Source organism: Streptopelia decaocto (genome assembly GCF_964273445.1).
Source record: "Streptopelia decaocto genome assembly, chromosome: 7".
Taxonomy (NCBI): Eukaryota; Metazoa; Chordata; class Aves; order Columbiformes; family Columbidae; genus Streptopelia; species Streptopelia decaocto.
In genome coordinates, this window is record NC_138661.1 from 52,459,942 (window position 1) to 52,481,754 (window position 21,813).

The 21,813-nt window shown below is 48.5% G+C and overlaps 1 protein-coding gene across 1 annotated transcript in view; it reads left to right on the plus strand.

Annotated features, from left to right (window-relative positions):
• Positions 1-21,058, plus strand: part of CD81 (CD81 molecule) — a 36,016-nt gene extending 14,958 nt beyond the window's left edge. The window contains exons 3-8 of the mRNA XM_082059506.1: positions 9,369-9,466; positions 12,405-12,479; positions 15,300-15,407; positions 16,340-16,441; positions 16,773-16,862; positions 17,571-21,058. Coding sequence (XP_081915632.1) covers positions 9,369-9,466; positions 12,405-12,479; positions 15,300-15,407; positions 16,340-16,441; positions 16,773-16,862; positions 17,571-17,633 — 536 coding nt within the window. The 3' untranslated portion in view covers positions 17,634-21,058. The remainder of the gene's footprint in view (positions 1-9,368; positions 9,467-12,404; positions 12,480-15,299; positions 15,408-16,339; positions 16,442-16,772; positions 16,863-17,570) is intronic.
• The last annotated feature ends 755 nt before the right edge of the window (positions 21,059-21,813 follow it).

The window sequence follows — 21,813 nt, forward strand, 5'->3', positions numbered from 1 at the left end:
ATGCGAGCAACCGGTTAACCACTGCTTAGATATTTATTTACCCTACCCATAAAGACCACCATTTAAAAAACAAAAAATGTAAAAAACTGTGATTCAATGATTTATGAGAGCCCATGGGAGAAGGCTGAGCTGGCCCATCTCTGCAGATACCAGTACAAACTGGAGCAAGCTCATCTCTGCACAAAAAGTTGGTGCTGCAGTGTCAGTGGTTTTAAGAGCCCCTGGGGATCTTGAAGAGGCAAGTGACACTGGACTTATTGCTTTTGTCCCATTTTGTTGGCATCATAATGTGATAGGGGAAGGCCAGGATGCCCATCCTTCAGGGATTTGGTTATGTGATGTCCAGAGATGGCCGCTGCAGGCAAAACGCATTCAGCAGGGTGGGGACAAAAGCCTCGGCTCTTGTTTGAAATCCAGGGGTAGGGATTTAAGGCACATTTTCCCCCTTGCTGGGCTGTCTGTGCATTGGGAGCATCCCCAGGCCTTTGTCCCTTCCCGTGCCTTCCCCGAAGCTGCCTGGCGAGGCGGGGAATGCAGCGGCCGGATGGTCTGAGCTTCACTCTTGCCTGCCAGATCCAAAATAGGAAATCTGCGTCCAGCTGCTCTCGGGGAGAGACAGGGCGACACGACCCGCTGCTCTAATTAGCTCGGCCCTGGGAGCAGGGCCAGCGCGAGGAAGAGTGCAAAGGCATCCAGAGCTGGGGTGTGGTTTTCCGTGTAGTTTTGGGAGTGAGGAGGGGGTTTGTTTTGCTTCTGTTTAGTTTTTTCATGTCTTATTAGTAAATCCTCTGCTGGGAAGTGTTTCCTCCCTGGAGCACGGCAGCACTGGTGCTCCTTGGGAAGGGTGTAAGGTTTTGGGCAGGCATGCAGTGGCAGGTTAAACTTGGTCACTGAGGCTGCTGCCACCCCCCCATTCCCAGCTGTCCTGCTGGGTATCCCTGCCCCAACAGAAAGGCAACAAGGGCTTTTTTATTCTTTTTTTGAGGGGGGCATTCCCTAGCAACAAGGCTGTTGACTGTGTATCTGGGTCCCAAGCAGGTCAGGCAGCAAAGCTTGTGGGAGACGCTTTGGGCTAATTTTAAAGCCATTAGCACGCCTGCAACACAGTGTGCTGCGGTGGGGCTGGAGGGGAGGCTGGCTAATGAGAACACAGGCTTTCTAACAAGGTGGATCACAGACTCTCTTCACCGTCCTGCTCTGTACAAATACAATCCAGTATAATGATTTCTGCCCTGGAAATGAGTTCAAGCTACTTTTCACAGAGACTAGGCTGTGGAAGAAATGGGCCAGAAAGCACAGGGATGCTTTGAAGTATTTGTCACAAACAAGGACGCATCTGAGTTGAACTGAGTCACATCTGCACACTTGTCCTTAAAGTCAGTGTGACATCCATCCCTGGCAAGCTTTTGTGGGGGGTCCTCAGGATTTTTGGAAGTGCTGTCTTGCTGGCCTCAGGGGGGTCTGACCCTTGCAGAGAGGAGGGACTGCCGAGCATCAGTGCATAGTATGGATTGGGACACCTGCCTTAGCTCCCCCAGGGCTTGCCCGCTGTCCTTACAACATGTGAGGATGCTTCAGCTGCTCTTGCTGTGGGTCCCAGCTGTGGCCAGCAGTGCAGAGCATCCCAGCACGTCATCCAAACAGACTTGCATTGGCTAAGTGTGTGTGGGGAAGCTGTGCCTCTGTCCATAACAGCAGCTTGTTTCTCAATTAGCCTTTTCAGGGCTGCCTTGGACAAAAAGCAGCGATTCCCAGGGTTTTAGTTGCAGAGGGTGTTGTGATGAGCTCCGGCATTTTGCAAAGGCTCTGGAAGCCAGTGGTGCTACAGCGAATGTGGACCTGCCATGAGCAATGGGGGGCTCTTGGTTTCTCTTAAAGCTTTCATCCTCATCCCCATCCCTCCAGAAATATTAGGCATCTCTTAAAGGTGGTGCCAACTTCTTTTTATCATGTGGTTAGACTCAACAGGAAGCCTTTTGCTAAACTTGTTGTGAAAGGGCTAGAGAAGAACCCAAGAGTCCTGGCCTCTAAGTCCTGTAATAAACACTAACGAAAAACCGCTTTCAGTTTTGGCATGAGGTGCTTCAGCGATCCCTGCAGATGCACACAGCTGGTTCAGCACTGGGTTCTTCTCTCACCTCTTTGTGCTCTGCTCTTTCAAGGCTCCATGTGTCAGTGGTTTGCCATAGAGACACGAGCTGTAGTCAGGCTTGTGTGCTTGGGAGTGGAAACTAAGGCTTGCATTTGGCCTTGAACCACAGCGAGCAAAATGAATTATTTAAAATAATAATATAGAAGTGGATTCTTTTAAAACAGGAGTACATGCATTTTTCTCTATTGGAAATAAACTTATGTACAGCTAAGGGCAGTTTAATTATTTAGTCCCTTAAAGGAAAACAAAAGCTGAGGTTTACTGTATCTAGATTTCCCTCTAATCCCTGTCAGATAGCTTCCTTCAATAATACTGGAATTCCTTTTAAAATAGTAGTTTTGAGGCAAAATACTTTGTCGGTACTTCCCTCTAAGTGTCTGCTTTATGCTGTATACCTTACAACACAAACAATCCTTTTGTTTGTTTGTTTTTATTCTTATCATAGAATTCAATTTCTGTTTAAAAAAAGCCAACTTGTATTTAATTGCAATTCAGTCTACCTTCATTGTGACCAACTCCTCCCATTCATTTACTCTGTAGACTAAAATTGGTTATGACTTAAGGCCATAAATTGGTACCATTGGGTTATTTTGGGTTCAGATATATCTGACTACAAATAATGTAGTTGTCCTTCTCCTTTGCCCTCCCCTGTTGGCTCTGCCACCGGGGACCTGTGCCAATGGTGGCTTCTTGCTCTTCAGAGTTGTTTGAACCTGTAGCTTTGACAGTTTTCCTTAGAAAACCTGCCCCATGTTTCGACACGCAAAGCCCACAAGAAGCCCTCCAGCAGCATTTGGGCTCTGTCAGCAGGTGAAACCCTGGGGCACACAGAGGTTTCCAGAAGTGTTGCAGGCTGGGGCAGCAGAGGATGGGCCAGCGTCTTCCAGCCTGGGTCTCCTGTGCTGTGCCACTATCATCCATCCCAGTGCAGGAGATGTGCCATAGACGTCCTCCCAGCTCTCATGGGTATGCAAATGTTAAAAAACCTCCTGTCTCCTTCCAGCATTCCCTGGGTAGGCAGAGGAGAAGAAATCTGACTGTGGCATCTCTGCGTGAAGTCATTTTGGTTATGGGTGTGTGCACACAAGGACATTGTTTGGGACCTTCTCCACCTCGCCTTTGCTTTTCTGATGGAGATGTGTCCTCTGCTTCCTTCTTGCCGTGTTCTCACAGGCAAGGGCAGCATGTACAGCCATTCATCTCCCCGTGTGAGCCATGCAGCCCCAGGAGAGCTCGCCATGCTTTGTGACACTGTTGCTCCATCTGGAAGTCATTAGCAGCCACAGAGCAGCGATGTTTTTCTTGGGAAAGGGAGTGGAGGGGAACGGAGGGGCTTCCCAGTTATCGTCCTCCAGCAAACCCTCTCTTTTTCCACCCCCTCTCTCTTACCCAACTTCCAAGAAAGCTCTGTCAGTTCTGCTCGGCCAGTTCCACTGGGCAGCTGGACAAAAATGTCCGGGCGACCCTCCTGTGCTGGCTGGGTGGTGCAGTCACCCTTTTCCTGCCCCCACCCCACCCTGGAGGGGCTGTTTGCTCTTTGCCTGTCTCTTGCCCCCAAGTTGCAAGGAAGCCCATCATGGTCGTTTTTTGACTACGGAGAGTCTGTTCATCCAGGATTTGTGGTGTGGGGTAGAATGAAGTCTCCCTTTTGCCACCATCTGATGATCCTACCCATTTCTGCAGCAGGGCTGGTGGTGAGCCTGTGACATTCAGCATCTCCAAGCCAGAAGCCATGGCAGGGCAGGCACCACAGCCACCCTCTAGCCCTCAGAGGCTTGCAAAACTCTTGGGTGTGCAGGGTCTCCCCTTCAGGAGTCTGCCTGTTGGGGGAAAAACCACAAAAATCTCTCTTCCCTCTGCTCTCAGCCCCTTTCTAAAGCCCATCCCGTGGAGAGGGCAGGCATGGCTTGGAGAGCTGCCTGGGCTTCCTGGGAAGTATGGTGTGATGCTGGGGGGTTCTTTTTTATTATTTTTTTGTCTTTTGGAAACATCGCCATGGTGACCTGGGGGAAGAGACTGGCTTCCATTAGCTTAACGAGCTAAAGCTGCTGGGAGAGGATTGAAATGGGTCTGGTGCTGCCCAGAAATGCCCATGCCTGGAGCTGCACAGCATCTCTGATGGGGATGGTGGGCACAGGAGGAGGGCTGGCCCACTCCCTGATTATTTTAGATGGACTCTGCTGTGCTTGTTCCTCCTTTTATTTGTTTTTCATCATGTCCTTTTTTTCAGTTCTGTTCTCTTCTACTTGTTTTGTTATTTCTCAGCAGGGAGAGGACATGAGTTTTATGACTTTGCAGGCACCAGTTATGCTGCTTTAGTGCCAGAGCAAGTACTGACATGGAATACTGCCTTTTTATTTCCCTTCCCTGCTCCCAAAACTGAGCATCCCACTGCCTACCTGGCCGGGAGGCAAAGCACCTTCCGCAGAGGTGTCATCTGTGTGAGCTGGGAGCTAGCTGGCCTCTTGGTTGCTTTTTTTAATTTCTGACCTAGCACCATCCAGAGAGAAGTGCTCAGTTACGCTCAGTCCCCTGCATGTGATGTTCAGGGGCTTCCCATGTGGCTAAAGCTGTAGCCCAAAGCAGCACATGCCCTGGTTGTATCAGGGAAGGGGGGGTGAAGTTTGGTCCATTGCTGATGCTTTTTCTGATGCATCATGTTCTGATGCTGTTGAGCAAAGAGTTCATATCACAGTTGCTGTGCCTCCTGCTTTGAATTCAGACAGGACTCTGAACTTCTGTGTAACGAGGAGGCGAAAGGAGATAGAGGACTCCAGGCAATGTTGAAACCACTTGTCTCTGTTAGTCCTCCTGTGACTTCCCCGACTCCGAGACACAAGTCCTGCAGCTCACAGCTTGCCGTCGTGGGTGGCTGGTTGTGTTTGGCAGCTTTAGCAATGTTGCTTACTGCTGCTGTATCAGAGAACTGTGCCATAGGGTTACGAATCACGCTCTAGCCTTGCTCAGGGATGTGGAGGCACGTTGGTACCTGTAAATGATTTGCTCACTGTACCTGTTGCTGCAGCTCTGGCTATTCCCAGGGTAATCTACTGCAGCTGGAGAGAGCAGCATGGCTGTATGCACTGCAGTTTACATTTTATACCTCTCTGATTTTTTTTTCTCTCTTTTTTTTTGTTTATGGCAAACAACATATATTGTTTTAAAACTCCTGAAAAAGTGGCAATAAAAATGAGCTGGGAAGTGGCATGCGAAAGGCAGATGGAGCCTTGCTCATGCAGAACTGTGCCAGTTTGGGTAGAGCCCTGAAGGAGCAAATATTAGTTTGGTGAAGCATTTCTCACCCAGGACAGCCAACAAGGAGTTAATCCCAACTCTGATGCTTACATAGTGAAGAGTCTTGTGCTGGGGGGAGCCTTCTCTGACTTTAAGGAGGATAATGTGCCATTCAGGATGAGGATGACAGGTGCCTTGCTCACAGACACAGAGCCCAAAACCATGCTGGCCGTCATCCCCGCCGTTGCCAGTAATGAAAGTTAAGACGTGTCAGGCTGCTTTCTGGGAAAAGGGCTTGGTCATTCCTGTCTGGGCCGTGATTGCCATGAAATAGTCCCCCAGCTGCTTGGCACCCAGTCTGGAGGCAGAGACGCCCCACCGGCCCCATCCCTCAAGGGGAAGGATGGGTGTGGGAAAACAAACACCATCCAAAGCGTGTGGTTGGGCACTTTGATTGCCTTCATTGGCATTTCCGTGGAGAAACACCACTAGCATTCATTGTACAAGATGCTATTGTTGGATTAAATATTTGTGCTTGTTTTTAAATAAACTCTGGAGCAGAGTCCGCACTGTTGCTCCCGGGAGGCTGTAGTGCTCTGGCCGTCGTTAACAAAAGGCGACTCCACTTGTTTGTGCCTGGCAACGAAACTGGCCTTTATCCCAAAAGCCTTCCAGGGTTTTTTGTGGTTTTCCAAGTTCAGGCCAGCCATTGCCGCCCTCTCCCCGGCTTGGCTGCATGTTCCTGTTGCTCCAGCCCCACAGGTCGCATCCGCTGGGCTCCAGTCAGGAAGCCGCACGTGACGCACGTCTTCTTCCCTTCACTCCTGTACTTCTTGCTGTTTGCTTGCTTGACAGCAGCGCTGGCTTTGGTGAGGGGTTGGCAAAGGATGAGCAAGGAGAGAAGTGGGACCTCACTTGTCTGTCTGAGGTCTGCGCAGCTTGTCTGGGGTGGGAGTTCAGCAGGTTGAGTTTGGTTTTGGTTTTTTGAAGCTGCATAAACCCCAGCAAGAAGTAAGTACAGAGGCCTCCAGAAGACCTCTATAAAATGGCAAATGTCTCTTAGTCTCCTCCATCAGTTGAGGTTCTTGGTGGGCTTTTATCTCCTAGTTTTCAGAGCAAAACTTTCCTACCTGCCAGTGGCTTTTATGTCTTCCTGATGATCTCAATATAGGATCATCTAGGCTCCCTTTCTCACAGGAGGCTGGACCAGATGATCTTATGAGGTCCCTTTCAACCTGGGCTACTCTGTGATTCTGTGATCTCCTGGCTATATTTGTTCAGCCTGGAAATTGCCTTCAATATTCATTTTGAAGAATGTGAGAATAAAATCTCCTGACCATCCATGGGAGTGACTTGGTCATTGGGGTCCCCTGCAGCATCATGCTGCTTGGTGTCCGGATTGCGGCATCTGCTTATTACCCATTTACTGGGGTGGTTAGCATGACTAGTGAATTCCCAGGCATTGAAGTGACTTGCCCCCAGCCCAGCTTTGTCTCCTCTCTGCTGACCCAATGTGAGAAGAAGTCAGAAGCTGCTGCACTCAGGGATGAGCAAAGTTTATTTTCCCAGAGGGCCTTGTGATTAAGACTCTCCAGGGGAGCCACCCAAGGCTGTAAGATGGAAAAACCTGATGGATTGAACACGTTAACCGTCACCATTGCTGGTACAAGCTGGAGCAGCGAGGGCTTGGTTTTGGGCATTAGTAGTTTCTGGTGACAATAAACAGACTTTTTTTTTTATACACTACTGATACGTTGTTCTTCTTTAAACAGCAGTTATGTAGCCTCTGAAAATCTCTGTCAGTCTCCCTGGAGCTTGGCAGGCATCCAGCAGGAAGCCTTCATTTTACAGGGTACATTCCTGCCTTCCCATCGCTCCGGCCCCCTCTGCCCTGTGCTCACCCAGCGTGCTGCTGGCCATGGGGCTCTGCCCGGCTGCCGCTGCACCTCCCATCAGCTCCACACAGCCTGTAAAGTCACCTAATACTTGAGGCAGGCCCACAAAACTGACGGCCTGTCCTTTTCAAGAAACTCCCGGGCAGGTTTCTTTTGCTTGTTTTTCTCTGCTCTTCCTGCCTTCAGGCAAGGACGTGTCCTGTCCCCCAGTATGGAGCTTCAACAGCCCGCTGGGTTTTTGTGGCTACCAAGTACTGTTGACACCCCCTCAATATGCATTAGGAGGTGCAACTCACGCCTTTTTCCCCTTCTGCTGGTGGTGTTGCTGCGAGGACATTGGTGTCACCAGCTGCGGAGCTGTCAGGGTTTGTGCCAAGGGGCTCCCTGTGGGGTCAGCATGTCTCGTTGTGTTGGTGTGTCCCTGCAGCGGTGTCCGCCCTCATCTCCCTCCTCGTCTCCCTCCTCGTCTCCCTCCAGCAGCACCTTGTCATGGCGGACGGCATCGTATGAGTGTGGGTCGGTGGGAAACGCCGTCCCCAGGGTCCCTGCGCTGTGGACGCTGGGCCGCGTGTCCATCACCGCTCCACCCAGTTGGCCCTTGTGTTGTTTGGATACTGGTGGCTTTTGTTTTGAAAGAGGGAAGACGCAAGAGCCAAAGTTGACCCTTTCCCAAGTTTTGCATATCCAGGAGGGGATTTTAAACAACTATGTATCTGTTTTTTCAGATAAAGGTTTAACGGCTTAACTCTGTTCTCAGTGCATGCTCTTTAGACTTTGCACTTAAATTATCAGAAGGTTGTTTAAAAGCACAAACAAAAATCTCAAACATGATGGGCTTGTACGAGCAATTTTAATCTTGAGCTCTGTTTATACTTTAGTGCTGCTCCTAGAGGGGAATTGACAGACTGATACAAGTTAAAATGCTTTTATAGTTATTTAACAAAATAAAACATTTAATTGTAGGGATGTGTCTCCCAAGCACTAGCGAGATGCACTGTATTGCCATTACATCTGGGATGTCCTGTGTACTTCTATTCTCATCCTGGTTTGGTTTTTTTCCTCACTATCAGCTAAAAATGGTCACTGCAGTCTTGTCTCATTTGGAATGATTTCTTTGATTATTTTTGCATGTGTCAAATTGCTTTTGAATGGAAGGTAGGATTCACAGTAGTAGAACCACAATACTTGAAAATATTAGTTAACCAAAAATGCATTAAATATATGGGATACACTAGGAGAAAGCTGTGTTTTTAGAAAAGGAAGCAAATTTAATTGAGGTGGTGGCGTTTGGCCAAGTAATCATCATGGTCTCGCCAGTCTCATGGTTGATGAGACCATGGTGATTACTAGAAGCAGCAGACCTGGGCCTTGAGCTAAGCTCTTCTTTCCTGGATGAATAAACTTTAATTCCTCTGCTTTTTGAGCCTCACAGTACCTAGTTTCCCATCTTTGAACTAGTTATGGAGTAAGTTGACTGTGCAAATTTAGTAAGTTGAAGTAAAAGTGTCTTCCTCTTTGCAGAAGAACCTATAACAAACAAAAGCCAGATTTTATGAAATTAAATGCTTAAGCAGTGCTTTTCCTTTAGTTTCGTGGCTCATCTGTCTTTAAAATGTTAGCCAGATAAATATTTGCATGACATTTAATATAAATAAACTGTATGCTTTACTGTTTATTTTAAAATATATGCTAACTAATAATTTTCATCTCCTCTCCTTAAATATTTAAAACAGTATGTATGCCATGGGAACTCCCACACTGCAGCATTTTGGGGGGCTGGAAAGCCTTTGTCCTGCCTGCTGCATCCTCTGCCTGTTACTGCTCAAGTTCTCTGCGCTTCTTCTGGTTTTGGGGGTGATGGGTTTTTAAGTTTTGGTGTTAGCAGTTTCAAACACTTGGAGATCCAACTCATGTATGTTGTGTTCTTCTACTACATCTGCCACCACCTCTATCCATATCTCCTGGGCCTTAATTCTGCACACCCCTATTAAACGGCCCAGGGGAGCCAGCATGTCCAGCCTGGTGCTACAGGGTGCTCTCGTACAATGCTCTGCAGTAACACATTTGCCTCTCGCTCTCCCTTGCAGGAATCTACATCCTGATTGCGGTTGGAGCTGTCATGATGTTCGTGGGGTTCCTGGGATGCTACGGTGCTATTCAGGAGTCTCAGTGCCTTCTGGGAACGGTAAGAGGCAGAAAGCTTTGCATGGTCCTTGGCACTGTGGTGTCCATACCATGGCCGTGCCTTCCTCGCTGGAGACTTCTGCAACAAAAAGGGCTGGGAGGATGTGTGAGCATGTAGGTGGGAACTAGCTGACCCCTGTGAGGAGGAAGGCAGCACTATTTGGCTGAGGGCATCTCTGCCCAGCATGCTGGAGCTCCGGCTGAGCTGGCAGGCATCTTGCAAGCTCCTGCTTGTGCCTGGATGCAGGCCAGAGGCTGAAAGCAGCAGAAGAGGTGCAAACGGTGGGATTCTTGGAGATTCGTTTTCTCTGTTATATCTAGAACCCACGCCCCTTGCTTTTTTTCCCCACCGTGGTCTGGCTGTCTTATCAAGCACCCACTAAACTCTCTTTCTTACTAATGTCCCCTACAGCTTCCCCTTTCGCTCTCTTTTAAGGCTGCCTGTGGTGATTCCAGTTCTTTTAAGGAATCATCTGCTATTTTTATCTGTTTGGACAAGGAAACAGCAAAGATTTCCCACAATATGTTAGTGAGGACATCTAGGTGCATCCTGGAAAATCCATTACTGAAGTGCTACAGGCGTCCTTGATGTGAGGCAGCAGCTCAGGATTCCTGGCATGGGATGAGCTTAATTGTGTAACCCGTGGCCACACCAAAAGCCTTTGCCTTAGGGGTAAGGGAGACCCATTTATTTAAAGCAAGTTCTCACATGTGGTTCAGCTTTAAACTCACTGAAAAACAAAAAGAAAAACAAAAAAAAAATGGAGAAAATAAAAAAATTGGAAGGACTTGCCAGCCCTTGGCTTTGTTGGGCTGGGAAATTCTTGGTGGTGGTGTAGTGGCCCATGAGTGTGGATTCAACAGGGACAGAGGGAAATGGAGCTGCTTTCCCTCAGTCTCACCAATGGATTAACCTCTAGTTGCCTCTGTTTCCCAATAAGAAGGGGGTACTTCTCGCTGGCTTTTGTAAAGCACTTCTGAATGTCGGTGGATGGAGCTGCTGTAGGCGTTTGCAGGCCTTGTCACTGCTGCTGAGAATAGGAGCCAGGGCACAAATATGACAGGGGTAGTTGTAGTGAGGTCTGGCAGCTTTGCATTATTTCTTTTTGTTAACGTAAGCAATGACAGAACTTGACCTACCCCTCACTCCCTCTTCAAGTGTGAAAGAGGATTAGAAGGGCAGATGGTACAACATACCTGAGGTCTGACAGGGAAACCGGCTGCTTTGGCTGAAATTAGCAGCTCTAGCTGCTGTGCACTGCCCGTGTTTGCTCACACCTTGGCTTGCTAAGAGAAGGCTGGAAACACCTCAGGATGGTGCTTTCTGCTGGCCAAGGCTCCCACCGTGTTCCAAGGACATTTCCAGGCAACGTCCTTAAGGTGTTGCAGGGAAGGAGCCACACTTTCCTCTCCTGCAGCCAGCTGGTGGAGTGACTACAGGCTTATTGCAAAAGGGGCAAGTACCAGGAAGCTTCACGCTATCAAAATCCTGTGCCAAAACTGGTGTGGAAGCTGAACGGCAAGACCTGACGAAGGCAGTAGGGAGCCGCTTAGCATGGAGCGGGCTCTGCTCCCTGGGAAGGGGCTGGGACCCATCTGACCACCTGGCTGGGAACACCACCATGCTCCCATGGCATCAAGCTGCATCTCTGCTGTTTTGCATCCAGCTTGCAGAACTGCATCTGCAGGTAGTTGTACCTCCAAATTTGGGATAAACTAGCCATCCTACACTGGAGGGTAACCCCTGCAAGAGTGAGCCCTAGTGCTTAACCAGAGAATTACAGTGGCATTGCACCCGCAATTTATGGTGATGTGATTCCTTGAGTGGATGTGAGACCCAGTCCCCCAAAGATGTTCCTGGAGAATCAGGGACGGATAGGTATTTAAATAGGAGCTGGTTGTTTGAACAAGGATGTTGGAAGTCCTTTCCTGCTGTCAGGTCAATAGTCTTGTTTCTATTTTGCTGATAACCCTTTGCTCTTACACATGAAAGCCAGGTCAGAGCATCATTCTAGAAACTCCTGTTTCCTCTGTTGTTGAAGAAAATGTCCTGAATGTGTCTGAAACAGGGACTTCTAGGAGCCAGGGGCTGTCGTCCCACCCCATTCTGTGATTTTTGTCTTCCTCTGACTGCATTCACCTCTTTTGCTCCTTTACTTCCATGGCAACTCTCTCAATTTGGGGCCTTTCCCAGGAAGAAGTCACTGTGGGTGATGTTGTCGTGGAGGTAATGTTGGCTGTGTGTGGACTGTGCCCGTCCATGCCTTCTCACTTGGCTCTGATGTATGAGCTTTACAGCTTCCCATTCCCAGTCTAACAGAATGACCATCACGATGTGTTCCTGGGATCTGAACAAAAAGATGGAAGGAGGCTTTGGGGGAATGGCAGGGAGGAGTGCTGGAATTGCACAAACAGGGCACGACTGTGGGAAAACATCAGTCTCAGTATTTATGCAAAAAACTGCAGAAGCCTTGCAGAGCTGTGGATGCCAAGATTGCTCACCATAAATCACACCCTGACTCCCTGCAGCTCCTCAGTAGTTGAAATGTGCTTTTAACCCTGCACTGGCAATTCCCATCCTCAGAGCATCTGTGGCAAAGTAAGAAGCTCGTCTGGATGGTTGGGCAGGTGCACAAGGAGGAGCAGTGTGTCTTGTGCACAGGGCATCCGCATCCCTGCCAGTCCTGGTGTGGAAGGCTCTGCTGATCCCCAATCAGCCATCCCAGTGGGATCTCTGGATGGGCGGGTGCATCTAATGAGTTATAGGAAAGTGTGTTTGGGCTAAGTGTGTGTATGAGAGATAAAAGGGGTTAAGCCAAGTGATGCCTTGCTTTGTTCTCCATACGTAGAAGTGCTGCTCCACTCTTCTACCCACCTAATTGGTGCTCTTGCCTGTAGCCAGAAATGTTAATTGTCCTTCTCTTGATTTGTCTTTGCAGTTCTTCACTTGCCTGGTGATCCTGTTTGCCTGCGAAGTTGCAGCTGGAATTTGGGGATTTGTCAACAAAGACCAAGTAAGATGACTCTGAAACCTGCCTTTGTGGGATGGGGAAGCTGGGGCAGAGCCACAGCAGATCCCAGCACGAGCTGTTCTGCTCTCAAATTGCTCATGGACTGAGTCATGGGGGCTTGGATTAGTGATGTGATCTGGGCAGGTCACCCAATTCCTCTTGGCTGGGCTGATGAACTTTAAATGTGAGCACTTGATGGTACCAGCTGCCCCTTGTGGTATATAGCGCAATGTCTGGAATAAAAATAGGCTTGTCTCACTTGGGTCTCCTCCTTGCTGCTACACTGTCAGTCACAGTGTGAGTTGATTCATGGATGAAGTCATGAAGGAAAGCCATCTGCACATCCTAGGTGCCAAAGAGCAAAGTGCAAACGTGGCCCCGAAGGGAGGGTACACCATCCAGGGAGAGCCCGTGTCTGCATTAATGGGATGCCTGATGCTTCCTGCTCTTTGCCACTATCATATAATCCACTTTGGGCTGTTTGTCTGCAAGAACTGAGCTTGCTGCTGATCAATATGCTTTGCATGTGCAAGGGGTGGAAGTCATGTGTCTGTCCCAGGCACCCTGCTAGAGACTGCTCAGATGCAGTCCACTGGCTGGAGGGGGTTAGGTAAAGGGTAGGACTGAAAATTGCAGCTTTTTACCTTCCCTTTCTGCTCACCTTCCCTTCACATTGGCCACATATGCTCATACACACGCAGAGTTTGGTCTCAAAGAACAAAACTATCAGTGCATGGGAGCCATGGCCATTCTGCAGCAAGCAGCATGCTGGGTATTGATCCTCAGCCGTTGAGGGTTTGGAGGAAAGGAGGGGACTGCTTGTGCTCAAAGCCAAGGTTAGACTCTCTGGTGGAGCAGGAAATGTGTTTACTAAGAGACATAAGCCAGCTGCGTAAGGAGGTGGTGGCCTGCTCAGCTTTCACATGCGTGTAGGCCACAGATGACCAGCTCAGCCGTGAATGGGAACACCCCCTGTAGTCATTCACCAGAGAAAGCATGACTTCACCAGAGTAAACTCTTCCGTGGCTAAACATATTATTATGCAGGCAGGGTGCTGTTTCCTAGCAACTTTGGCAAGCTAATTAACCTTTGCATAGGGGCTTGTGCTTCCTGCAGATGTTAGCTTGAGAATCCTGAAGAGTCCAACATGTGTGACTGAAATGACAGCAAAAAAAGTAAAGCCTGAGTAAGGAAGGACCTTATGCAGTTTTCCATGCTTGGCCATCAGAGTATAAAAGCTGAGAAATGTAGGGTTTTCCAGTACAAGAGTGATGACCTCAGCTCCCAAAATTAATTGTGGTGGCAGTCTGTTGGTCTCAGCTGCTTCTGCAGCCTTGATAAGAGGATGGGCTATTTGGAAGTCCCCACTCATGAGGCAGGCAGCTTGCTGCTCCCTGCCTCGGTTGGGAGCAGTGCGGGCTGGGAGGGAAGCGCTGAATGATCCCAGCCACCCAGAGCTGCTCCCAGAAGGGATTCAGTTCCACCCAGGTTTGCAGCCCTGACCAATGCCCCTTGGGGACACAGTCGTGTCCTAGTGAAGCAAGCACAGGGTGCTCTTCCACGGAGCTGGAGCAGTCTCTCCTGGAGACTGCCTTCATGGAGATACTGTAGATACAGGATGGAGAAGCAAAAAGTAGAATTTTTATATATATATATAATTTTAATTTTTTTTTTCTTTTTTTGTCACACACCAGAATCACACAGTAGCGACCATTGCCCTCCAAAGCACGCTATTTTGAGCAGTGATGGAGAAATGCTGGGATAATAGTTTGAAATCGACCTCATTCTTGCTACAGTTTCTTTTTTAGTGTGCTAATCCAGCCTGTGCTGCTGAGACCAGATGTTCTGGAAAGCATTTTCCCTTTCATACTTGCTCATGTTGTACTTCTTTAGCTTCTCATGCATGTCCTCCTTTCATCTGTCTCTCCCACATTATTGGAGGGTGTTAGAGGAGAAGCCACAGGGCCATTTTCCCTGACAATTAGGTGTTTTTGCATTGTGGAGCAGATCCCCATGGGTGGCTGCAGCTCACCAGCCCAGGTGGCAGGGCTAGAGCATGAATGAGACTTCTCATACAACCATTTACAGGATGGGGGTGCCCAGCTGCAGGTAGGGACCTGGTAGAATTTGACATCCATCTGAAATGCCTAAGCTTACTGACCCAAATGAGCTGCCTCACTAGGCTTGAGCATGTATTCTCTCCCAAATTCCTGACGTCCCCTCCAAGCCAGACAGTAAGCCTACTTAGAGGTGGCCTCGTTTGCACACCCCACCCCCTCCTGACTTCCCCAGCGTGCCACACAGACTCACACAGAATGGTTAGGGTTGGGAGGAACCTCTGGAGATCGTCTAGTCCAACCCCTCTGCAGCCTCGGTGGGACGCGTGTTGCCTGCTTGCTTTGTCTCCATGTGTCGAGTGGTTCAGAATAAGACATTTCTGCCTTCCCGACAGCAACAGCAAATCCATGCGGGCTGAAGGCCGTCTCAGCTCCTGTGGTTCACCCTCTGGGGCTTGGCTGTCTTTGCCTGCTAGAGAGAGCTCGTGGAGCGCTTGCGTAGCATTGGCTGCAATCTGCTGGCTGGTGGATGAGGTTCTTGATATTTGCTGCTCTTAACGTTCTACAGTTGGAGGGACTTGAGCCCTGTGAAAGACAGGCCTTTTTCACACACCTGTGCAAATAAACAAGGTCCAAATATATTTAAAAACTGCTCATCTACCTGCGAGTGCCATTAGAGGGAACCTGTCCCTTTTAGGCATATCTGCTGGTTGGATTTCCTTCTTATTCTCTGGCTGAAAAGGACTTTTTCCCCTGTTGTTCCTAGATAGCCAAAGATGTGAAGCAGTTCTACGATCAAGCATTTCAACAAGCGCTCATGGCAGATTCAGAGACAAACAATGGGAAAGCTGTAGTGAAGACCTTTCATGAAACGGTAAGACATTGGCGGTCATGCTGCACACTCTGCTTAGGCTCCTGGAGTTGGCCAGAGCAGCTGCTGATGGGTCCTGCGTGCTGCAAATTAACCTGATTCACATCTGTGCGTGGTTTGTCAGCGGGTAAGTGGTGAGGAGTGACTGTCGCTGTGTAGAGACTGATCCTCCCCACCCAGGAAGAGGCAGTAAGTTGAACTACAAGTCCTAGGGCATTGAATGAAGTCAACACTGGATTTTTTTGATGCTTAGAAGTGAACTGGATCAAATGTGTTCTCAGTGCAGGGATTTTGCTGCCTGCTTTCCAAGCTCTATGCAGAAATATCTCTATAGGAGTTTCTTGCAGGCAGAGGAAATGAGAATGTGGGAGGGAGGAAGGAGACTTAAAAATAGGGGTCAGGAAAATGAATGGGAAAAGCAGGGACTGAAGTAGATGATGCTACATTCAGATCTTAGCCTGTCACGTTTGCTGTTCTTACAAGTCAAGAAACAAAGCTGCACCCTCTTCAATATTCTGACCTTTGCACTGTGCTGGGAAGTCTGGCCCCAATTCTAATAAAGTTGCTTTTCATTTACCTCAGCACCCCTGATTAAGTAAAATCCAATGGATAAAAAATGTTGCTCTGAGGAACTAATCTTGATACTTACTCTGCTCAGCAGGAAACAAAATCTCTGGAGATAATTGGGTTCACTTTCCTTCAGGATACCAATGCCAGACCTGTCTGGGATTATCATAGGAAGCAGCTGCATTGCATGGAAAAAATAATAATTTAATTTGGAGAGTTATTTGCCCTCGTTTTTTCCCCCCTCCAAGAAGTCTCCTTGGTCTTGGGTGGCTTCAAAGATGTTTAATGGTGGGAAGAGCATCGCATGAGTGTTTGCTGCCTGCTAACACTGGATTTTGTTAATTGTTTTTTTTCTTCTCTCCATTTAGCTGGACTGCTGTGGTCCCGATAATGCAATAGGAGTTATCACTCCCCTGTGGAGAGAAGACCTCTGCTCAAAGAAGGACTCCGTCCTGAAAACCATGTTTGAGGTAGGTACGGCTGCTCTTTGCCCAGCACAGCTCCTGCAAGGAAACTCAGCTACCGGGGAAATTTGGTGATTTATTGAGGATTAGATAAAGGGCAGAGATTTCATTTATTTGGGGCTCATGTTGAGGGATGTCAGAGGTTCATGTTGATACTTCCTTTGTTGTTCCTGCTTGAGGGGGCTGGCACATGTGGAGGGTGAAGTCTGGTGGGAAGTCCCAGAGCCAGGATGCAGGAATGCAAGCAGGACCAGGGGGAAGCAGAACTGACTTTCTAGGTGTCAGGAGCCAGTGAGGGGAAAGCAGGCTTTCTGACCAGTCTGCTTCTCTCCTCCAGACCTCAAACTGCCACAAAAAAATTGATGAGCTGTTCTCCGGGAAGCTGTACCTGATCGGTATTGCTGCCATTGTGGTCGCCGTGATCATGGTAAGTGTGACTGCACAGTGCCATGCTGTTGTGGGACAGGGAAGAAGTGCCTTGGGGTGCCCCAGTCCTGTTCCAGCTGGGCTGGATCTGTCCCTGTTCTCAGATCCCCCTGCAGCTCAGCGTACAGCGCCAGCGCTCTGCACCCCAACTGCTCTGGGATATGGTGAGACCAAGGATGCCATCATCCCTCGAGGGGGTCAGGATGTTGGGGCAGGTGCCTGGTGAGCATGGTGGAGCAGGAGCACATGAAACCCCATCCAGAAGCGCAGAGCACTGTTGAGCCTCCTTGCTGCCTCCAAAACCGCTTGTCTCTCAGATGCCATGTTTTGTCGCAGGGGTCTGCAGTGGGAAGGGATTCGCTTTCTTTGCCATGGTGGGTTTGCTCCCCAGTGACAGTGGGTGGTGTGGGCTGGTAACTAAGCACCTGCCCAAAGCTTGGGCTGTAACATTGTGGGGATCTCAGAGCATTTGCTGCATAGCTGGCAGTTGGGAGGGTTGCAACATATCAGCACTGCTGCCAGCAAGGGCAAGGGGAGCATTGTCTTATCTCAAATTGGCCAACTCTTAATAAAAACAGCAGTGAAGACATAGCATCTCTGCCCTTAGCTCTGGTGTGAGAGTGTTTACATGGAGTGTGAGACCTTGGGACAGGGAGCTCCCAGGCTGTATGGGTCAGCACCTCACTGGTACCCCTGTATCTCCCCACAGATCTTCGAAATGATCCTGAGCATGGTGCTGTGCTGTGGCATAAGGAACAGCTCCGTCTACTGAGCCGTGAGAGCCAGGGAGGGGAAGGGGGGAGCAGGGCGGACGGCGCTAGAGGGGACCCCAAGTGCCACCAAGTGACCAGGAGACATTTCAACAAAAGACAAAGGAAACTATGTATATAAATACTTCCAATATTACCATACAGTACTTACCATTTTTATTTTGAAGTACTTTTTTTTTTTAATAAATAAAACTTTCCCATATCCTTGTGGCTGAGTTAGTTACACATCAGTTTTGTGTGATGGAGAAAGCTGTTGTAGCAGGAGATCAAGTCCTTCCTCCCCCTTCCCCACCTCCCATAACTCAGAAATAGTGTTGGTGGAAGATGTACAGAGGAGAAGGCTGCAGCCTGTTATCAGAAAACTTTGCCTTGGTTTTTACTCTTTTTTCAACACCAACTTCTTTTATATACACAATCGGATGCTGAAGCAGGTTTTAGCGTTTGTACTTATCTTTTCCTACCATCACCCCAACTCCCCAGCATTTCCAGGCAGTCTGAAGGGAAGCCTGGCTGACCACCTGCAGCCTGGGAGAGGGGAGAGGAGGGGAAACAGCCCCCATTGCCCGGGTGCCATGTGTCCCAGGGGAAACACTGGTGCTTTGTTCCTCTCTGACCTGTTTGCATCACTAGGTCAATCCTTAACAGAAGACACGCTTAAATTTTTTTACTTTCTGAAGAGTGGGAATGTTCTTAGCTTTTTGTTTTTGTGGTGTGTTTTGTTGGTTTTGGGTTTTTTTTTCCTTGGGGCTATAACTTTATAAATTGGCTCATTTTCAGTGATTTGTTACATTAAAGGGTCAGTGGCTGGGGGTGAATTTAGTCCCAGTTTTTCAAATATAACAAACTGAAAATTAAGTCACTTTTTAACCTCCTTCAATGTTTCTATGTTTCTTTATAGACATATGTTTTTAGGAGAGTCTAGTTCTGTACTAAGTTTCCACTGTTAAGCTAATGCTTGCATACCAATGATATTGGGAAAAAAAGGAGAACACTGAAAAAAAAAAATGTCCTTAACCTTAGAAATCTGTCATTCATGTATTGCAGGATGATGCTTGGGCGTTCCCAGCCAAATGCATACATGTTTAAAATTTCATCTTTGTATCACTTTCTTGTTCAAATGAAATTTTCCTTACTTATAGCATATTGTCGCACACTGTAACATTGCTGGGAAATTGGAGGAAAAAAAAAAAAGCTTATTTTTTAAGACCTTCCATTTACAGTTACATCAACGGCGGGAGATCAGCTTATCAAAGCAAGGGAATTCAGGATTTTAGATCGCACCAGTTGAAACACTTTCTTGTGACCTGGTAAGCTCTGATTGCCAGTTTGATGTATGTGGCTTCTGTCGTATGCCACTCTGTTACCATGTAGATAGAGGGGGAGAGTGACCCAGGAGCTATGTAAGAAAACCAGAGTGTCTCTAAAAAGATGATCTATATGTATAGTTCTATAGATATATATTTTTAAGCAAAGCCTTTTTCTTAGCTGTATGGGCACTTGAGCTGGGAACAATAGTATCTTTTAGCTCTTTGCCACCTTGAAGTAGGTAAGGGGAGGAGTTGAAACTAGTGATCAGCTTCCCCACTTCAGGAGTTATTCCTGTTTCCTGAAGTATGTTGCTTTCCACCTTCGTTGCAACAAAGAGCTCCAGATCGGATTGGGGCAGGTAGAGACCTGTGACCATTTTAAACTAGTACCTTGTCCACTGCACATGGTTGCTGTGGCCTTTGCCACCACAGGACAGGAGATTCCTGCACTGGGGCAAACTGATCCATTCGGAGGCTTTTTTTCACCTTCCACTCCCCCCTTTTCTCTTCCTGCCTTTTAGTATATAGGGCCTTTAAAAATTATATAGGTAAATATATCTATCAAGTTGTGCTGGGTAAGAGGAGGAAGTGCTTCAACAGAACTTCAGATTGAGGGGTTGGGCAAGAAAAGATTCAGCCTTAGAAACAGCCTTAAAGCAACACTGCCCTGAATGTCCACATTGTGCACATCGAGAATGAGATGAGGTTTTGCCATAGGAAACCCCTTCCCCTGCTCCCCAGCGTAGCTCCTTCAGGTCATCTACTCTGTTATGTGGCTATATGTATATGCATCCACCAAGCATGTGTGTTTACATATATGTGCATCGGGATTGTTAGCATACAGAATGGACGTGTAACTTGCCACCTTTTTTGTTGACTGTTGATAAATGTGTATAAATATGCCATTAAGCATTTCAATTCTGTTTTCTTTCCTTATGCGGTATTTTTGATATTGTTCAGTATTCAGTTGATGCTGTGTAAGTAGCTGGAGGTCTGTTTGAAGATGGGCAGGGTCTCAGTGCAGCTCAGGGGTGACCTTGGACATTGTAGCTTTAGGGGTCTGGGTTGTCCCAGGCAGGAGCAATTGGGATAAAGTGGTATTCAATAGGGAGTCTGACAGCTGTGGGAGGAAGAAGAGCGGGGTGTCTGCTCAGATCGTGTCCTGCACAGGCTGTGGTTTGCGCTCTGACACGTTTCAGAGGTGGCTTGTCACTGCGGCGAGCTCTGGCGGCAGCTCTGCCAACCACCTCCTGTCCCTGTGGCTGCTGCAGGAAAGGTGCAGCAGAAGGCGAGCAGCCAGGGCCTGGTAAAGTCGTGGGAGGGGGCAGAAGGAGTTTTGCAGGGCGAGGGCAATGCTTGCTTTAGAGTTACTAGCTGAGAGTCCCCATGTTCCATGGCCATCAGCTGCAGCAGGAGGGGTCAGCCCTGGGAGAAGAGGGACACAGAGGAACCATTATGCTTAAGAACACTGAAGCAGCTGAGAAACCCTCATGGAAAAAAACGCCCATTTGGGTCTCCTCTAGTCCAGCCCCCTGTGAAGCTGGACACAGGTTAAAATAAACTAGAGAGGGAGCTTTGAAGGGCTGTTGCAAGCACTTGGGATCCATAAGTGACAGGGCTATTCTGCCAGTTGGTCAGTCCCAAAGCTGGCTGAGATGAAGGGGAAAAAAACAGTAGGTAGGACCTCTGCCCTGTCTCAAACCCTCTAATGCATAACTGCGCATTTGTGTGCAACATGGGGCCCTGACCTGCGCCCCACCACACCCCCAAAAAACAAAGAATGAAATTGTAAATATAAATTGTAAATATAAAACCTTCCCTTTCCAGGGAAGCATCCTCCTGGAGCTAGTGATGGCTGAGAAAATGGCTGAGCTGATAGGAGGAGGAGGAGGAGGAGGAAGAGGAGGGAGGCTGGTGGGGAAGAAGAGAGTCAACTGTCCAGGTCTAAGTTCAAAGACCACATCAAAAGGTCAAACAGAGCTGCTGACAGCTTAACTGAATGCTTGAGTTTTTTTCATACTGTGGAGCATGCCACAAAGCAGTGTGTTTAACTTCTTTCTGCCTTTTTTTTTTTAAGAAATGAAACAAAAATCAATTTAATAAACATTTCTCATAGTGTGCATAGTGTGATGAACCGCAACAATTTTACAACCAGTTAACCTTAACACTAGGATGCTTTGTGAAACAGGCTTCCACAGCGTGGGGTTTGGCAGCCTCTGGGAGAGGGGGCCTGTGGGTAGGTTGGGGCCGCATCCAGAATGGTGCTGGGGGAAGGCAAAAAGTGTGCTTGCTGGCAGCAGCAGCTGCTGTGGTTGTGCCCTGCCTCGAGGGAACGGGGACACAGCTGTGGGGGAGCCAACGTGGATTGCAAAACAGGGCGACTGTGCTGAAATTTTGGGGGCCGCAGTGGCAGCACTGTGCACGCTCAAGGGGCTTCTCAAGTGACCGAAACCAGCGTAAAGTGCCCTCTGATGCCATCTGGCCAGGGGCTGGTCTGTTTTTTGTGGGTGGCCTGGTAATGCCACCATCGCTGCCACCACCTGCCCCTCCGCACCATCAGGGGAGAGCCTGACTGAGAGCGAGGAGGGAGGCGAAGCGCTGTGATCCCACAGCTGCCTGCCTTTCTGTGCTGGCTTGGAATTCTCACTGCGTGTGAGGCAAAGATGTCCTGCGCTGGCCACCAGCCACTGCCCATGCTGGTACAGAGAGGGAGGGAACGCCAGGCAGGGGTGGGTGATGTTCATCTGCCACCAGGATAGTCTAGCCCTGCTCCCGGCAGCTGTGCCCATGCTACATGATCACGCCCATCTGTTGTTCTTTCACTTGTTTACCTGAATGTTAATGAAGCCAGACATAATGACTACTGGGGGGGAAT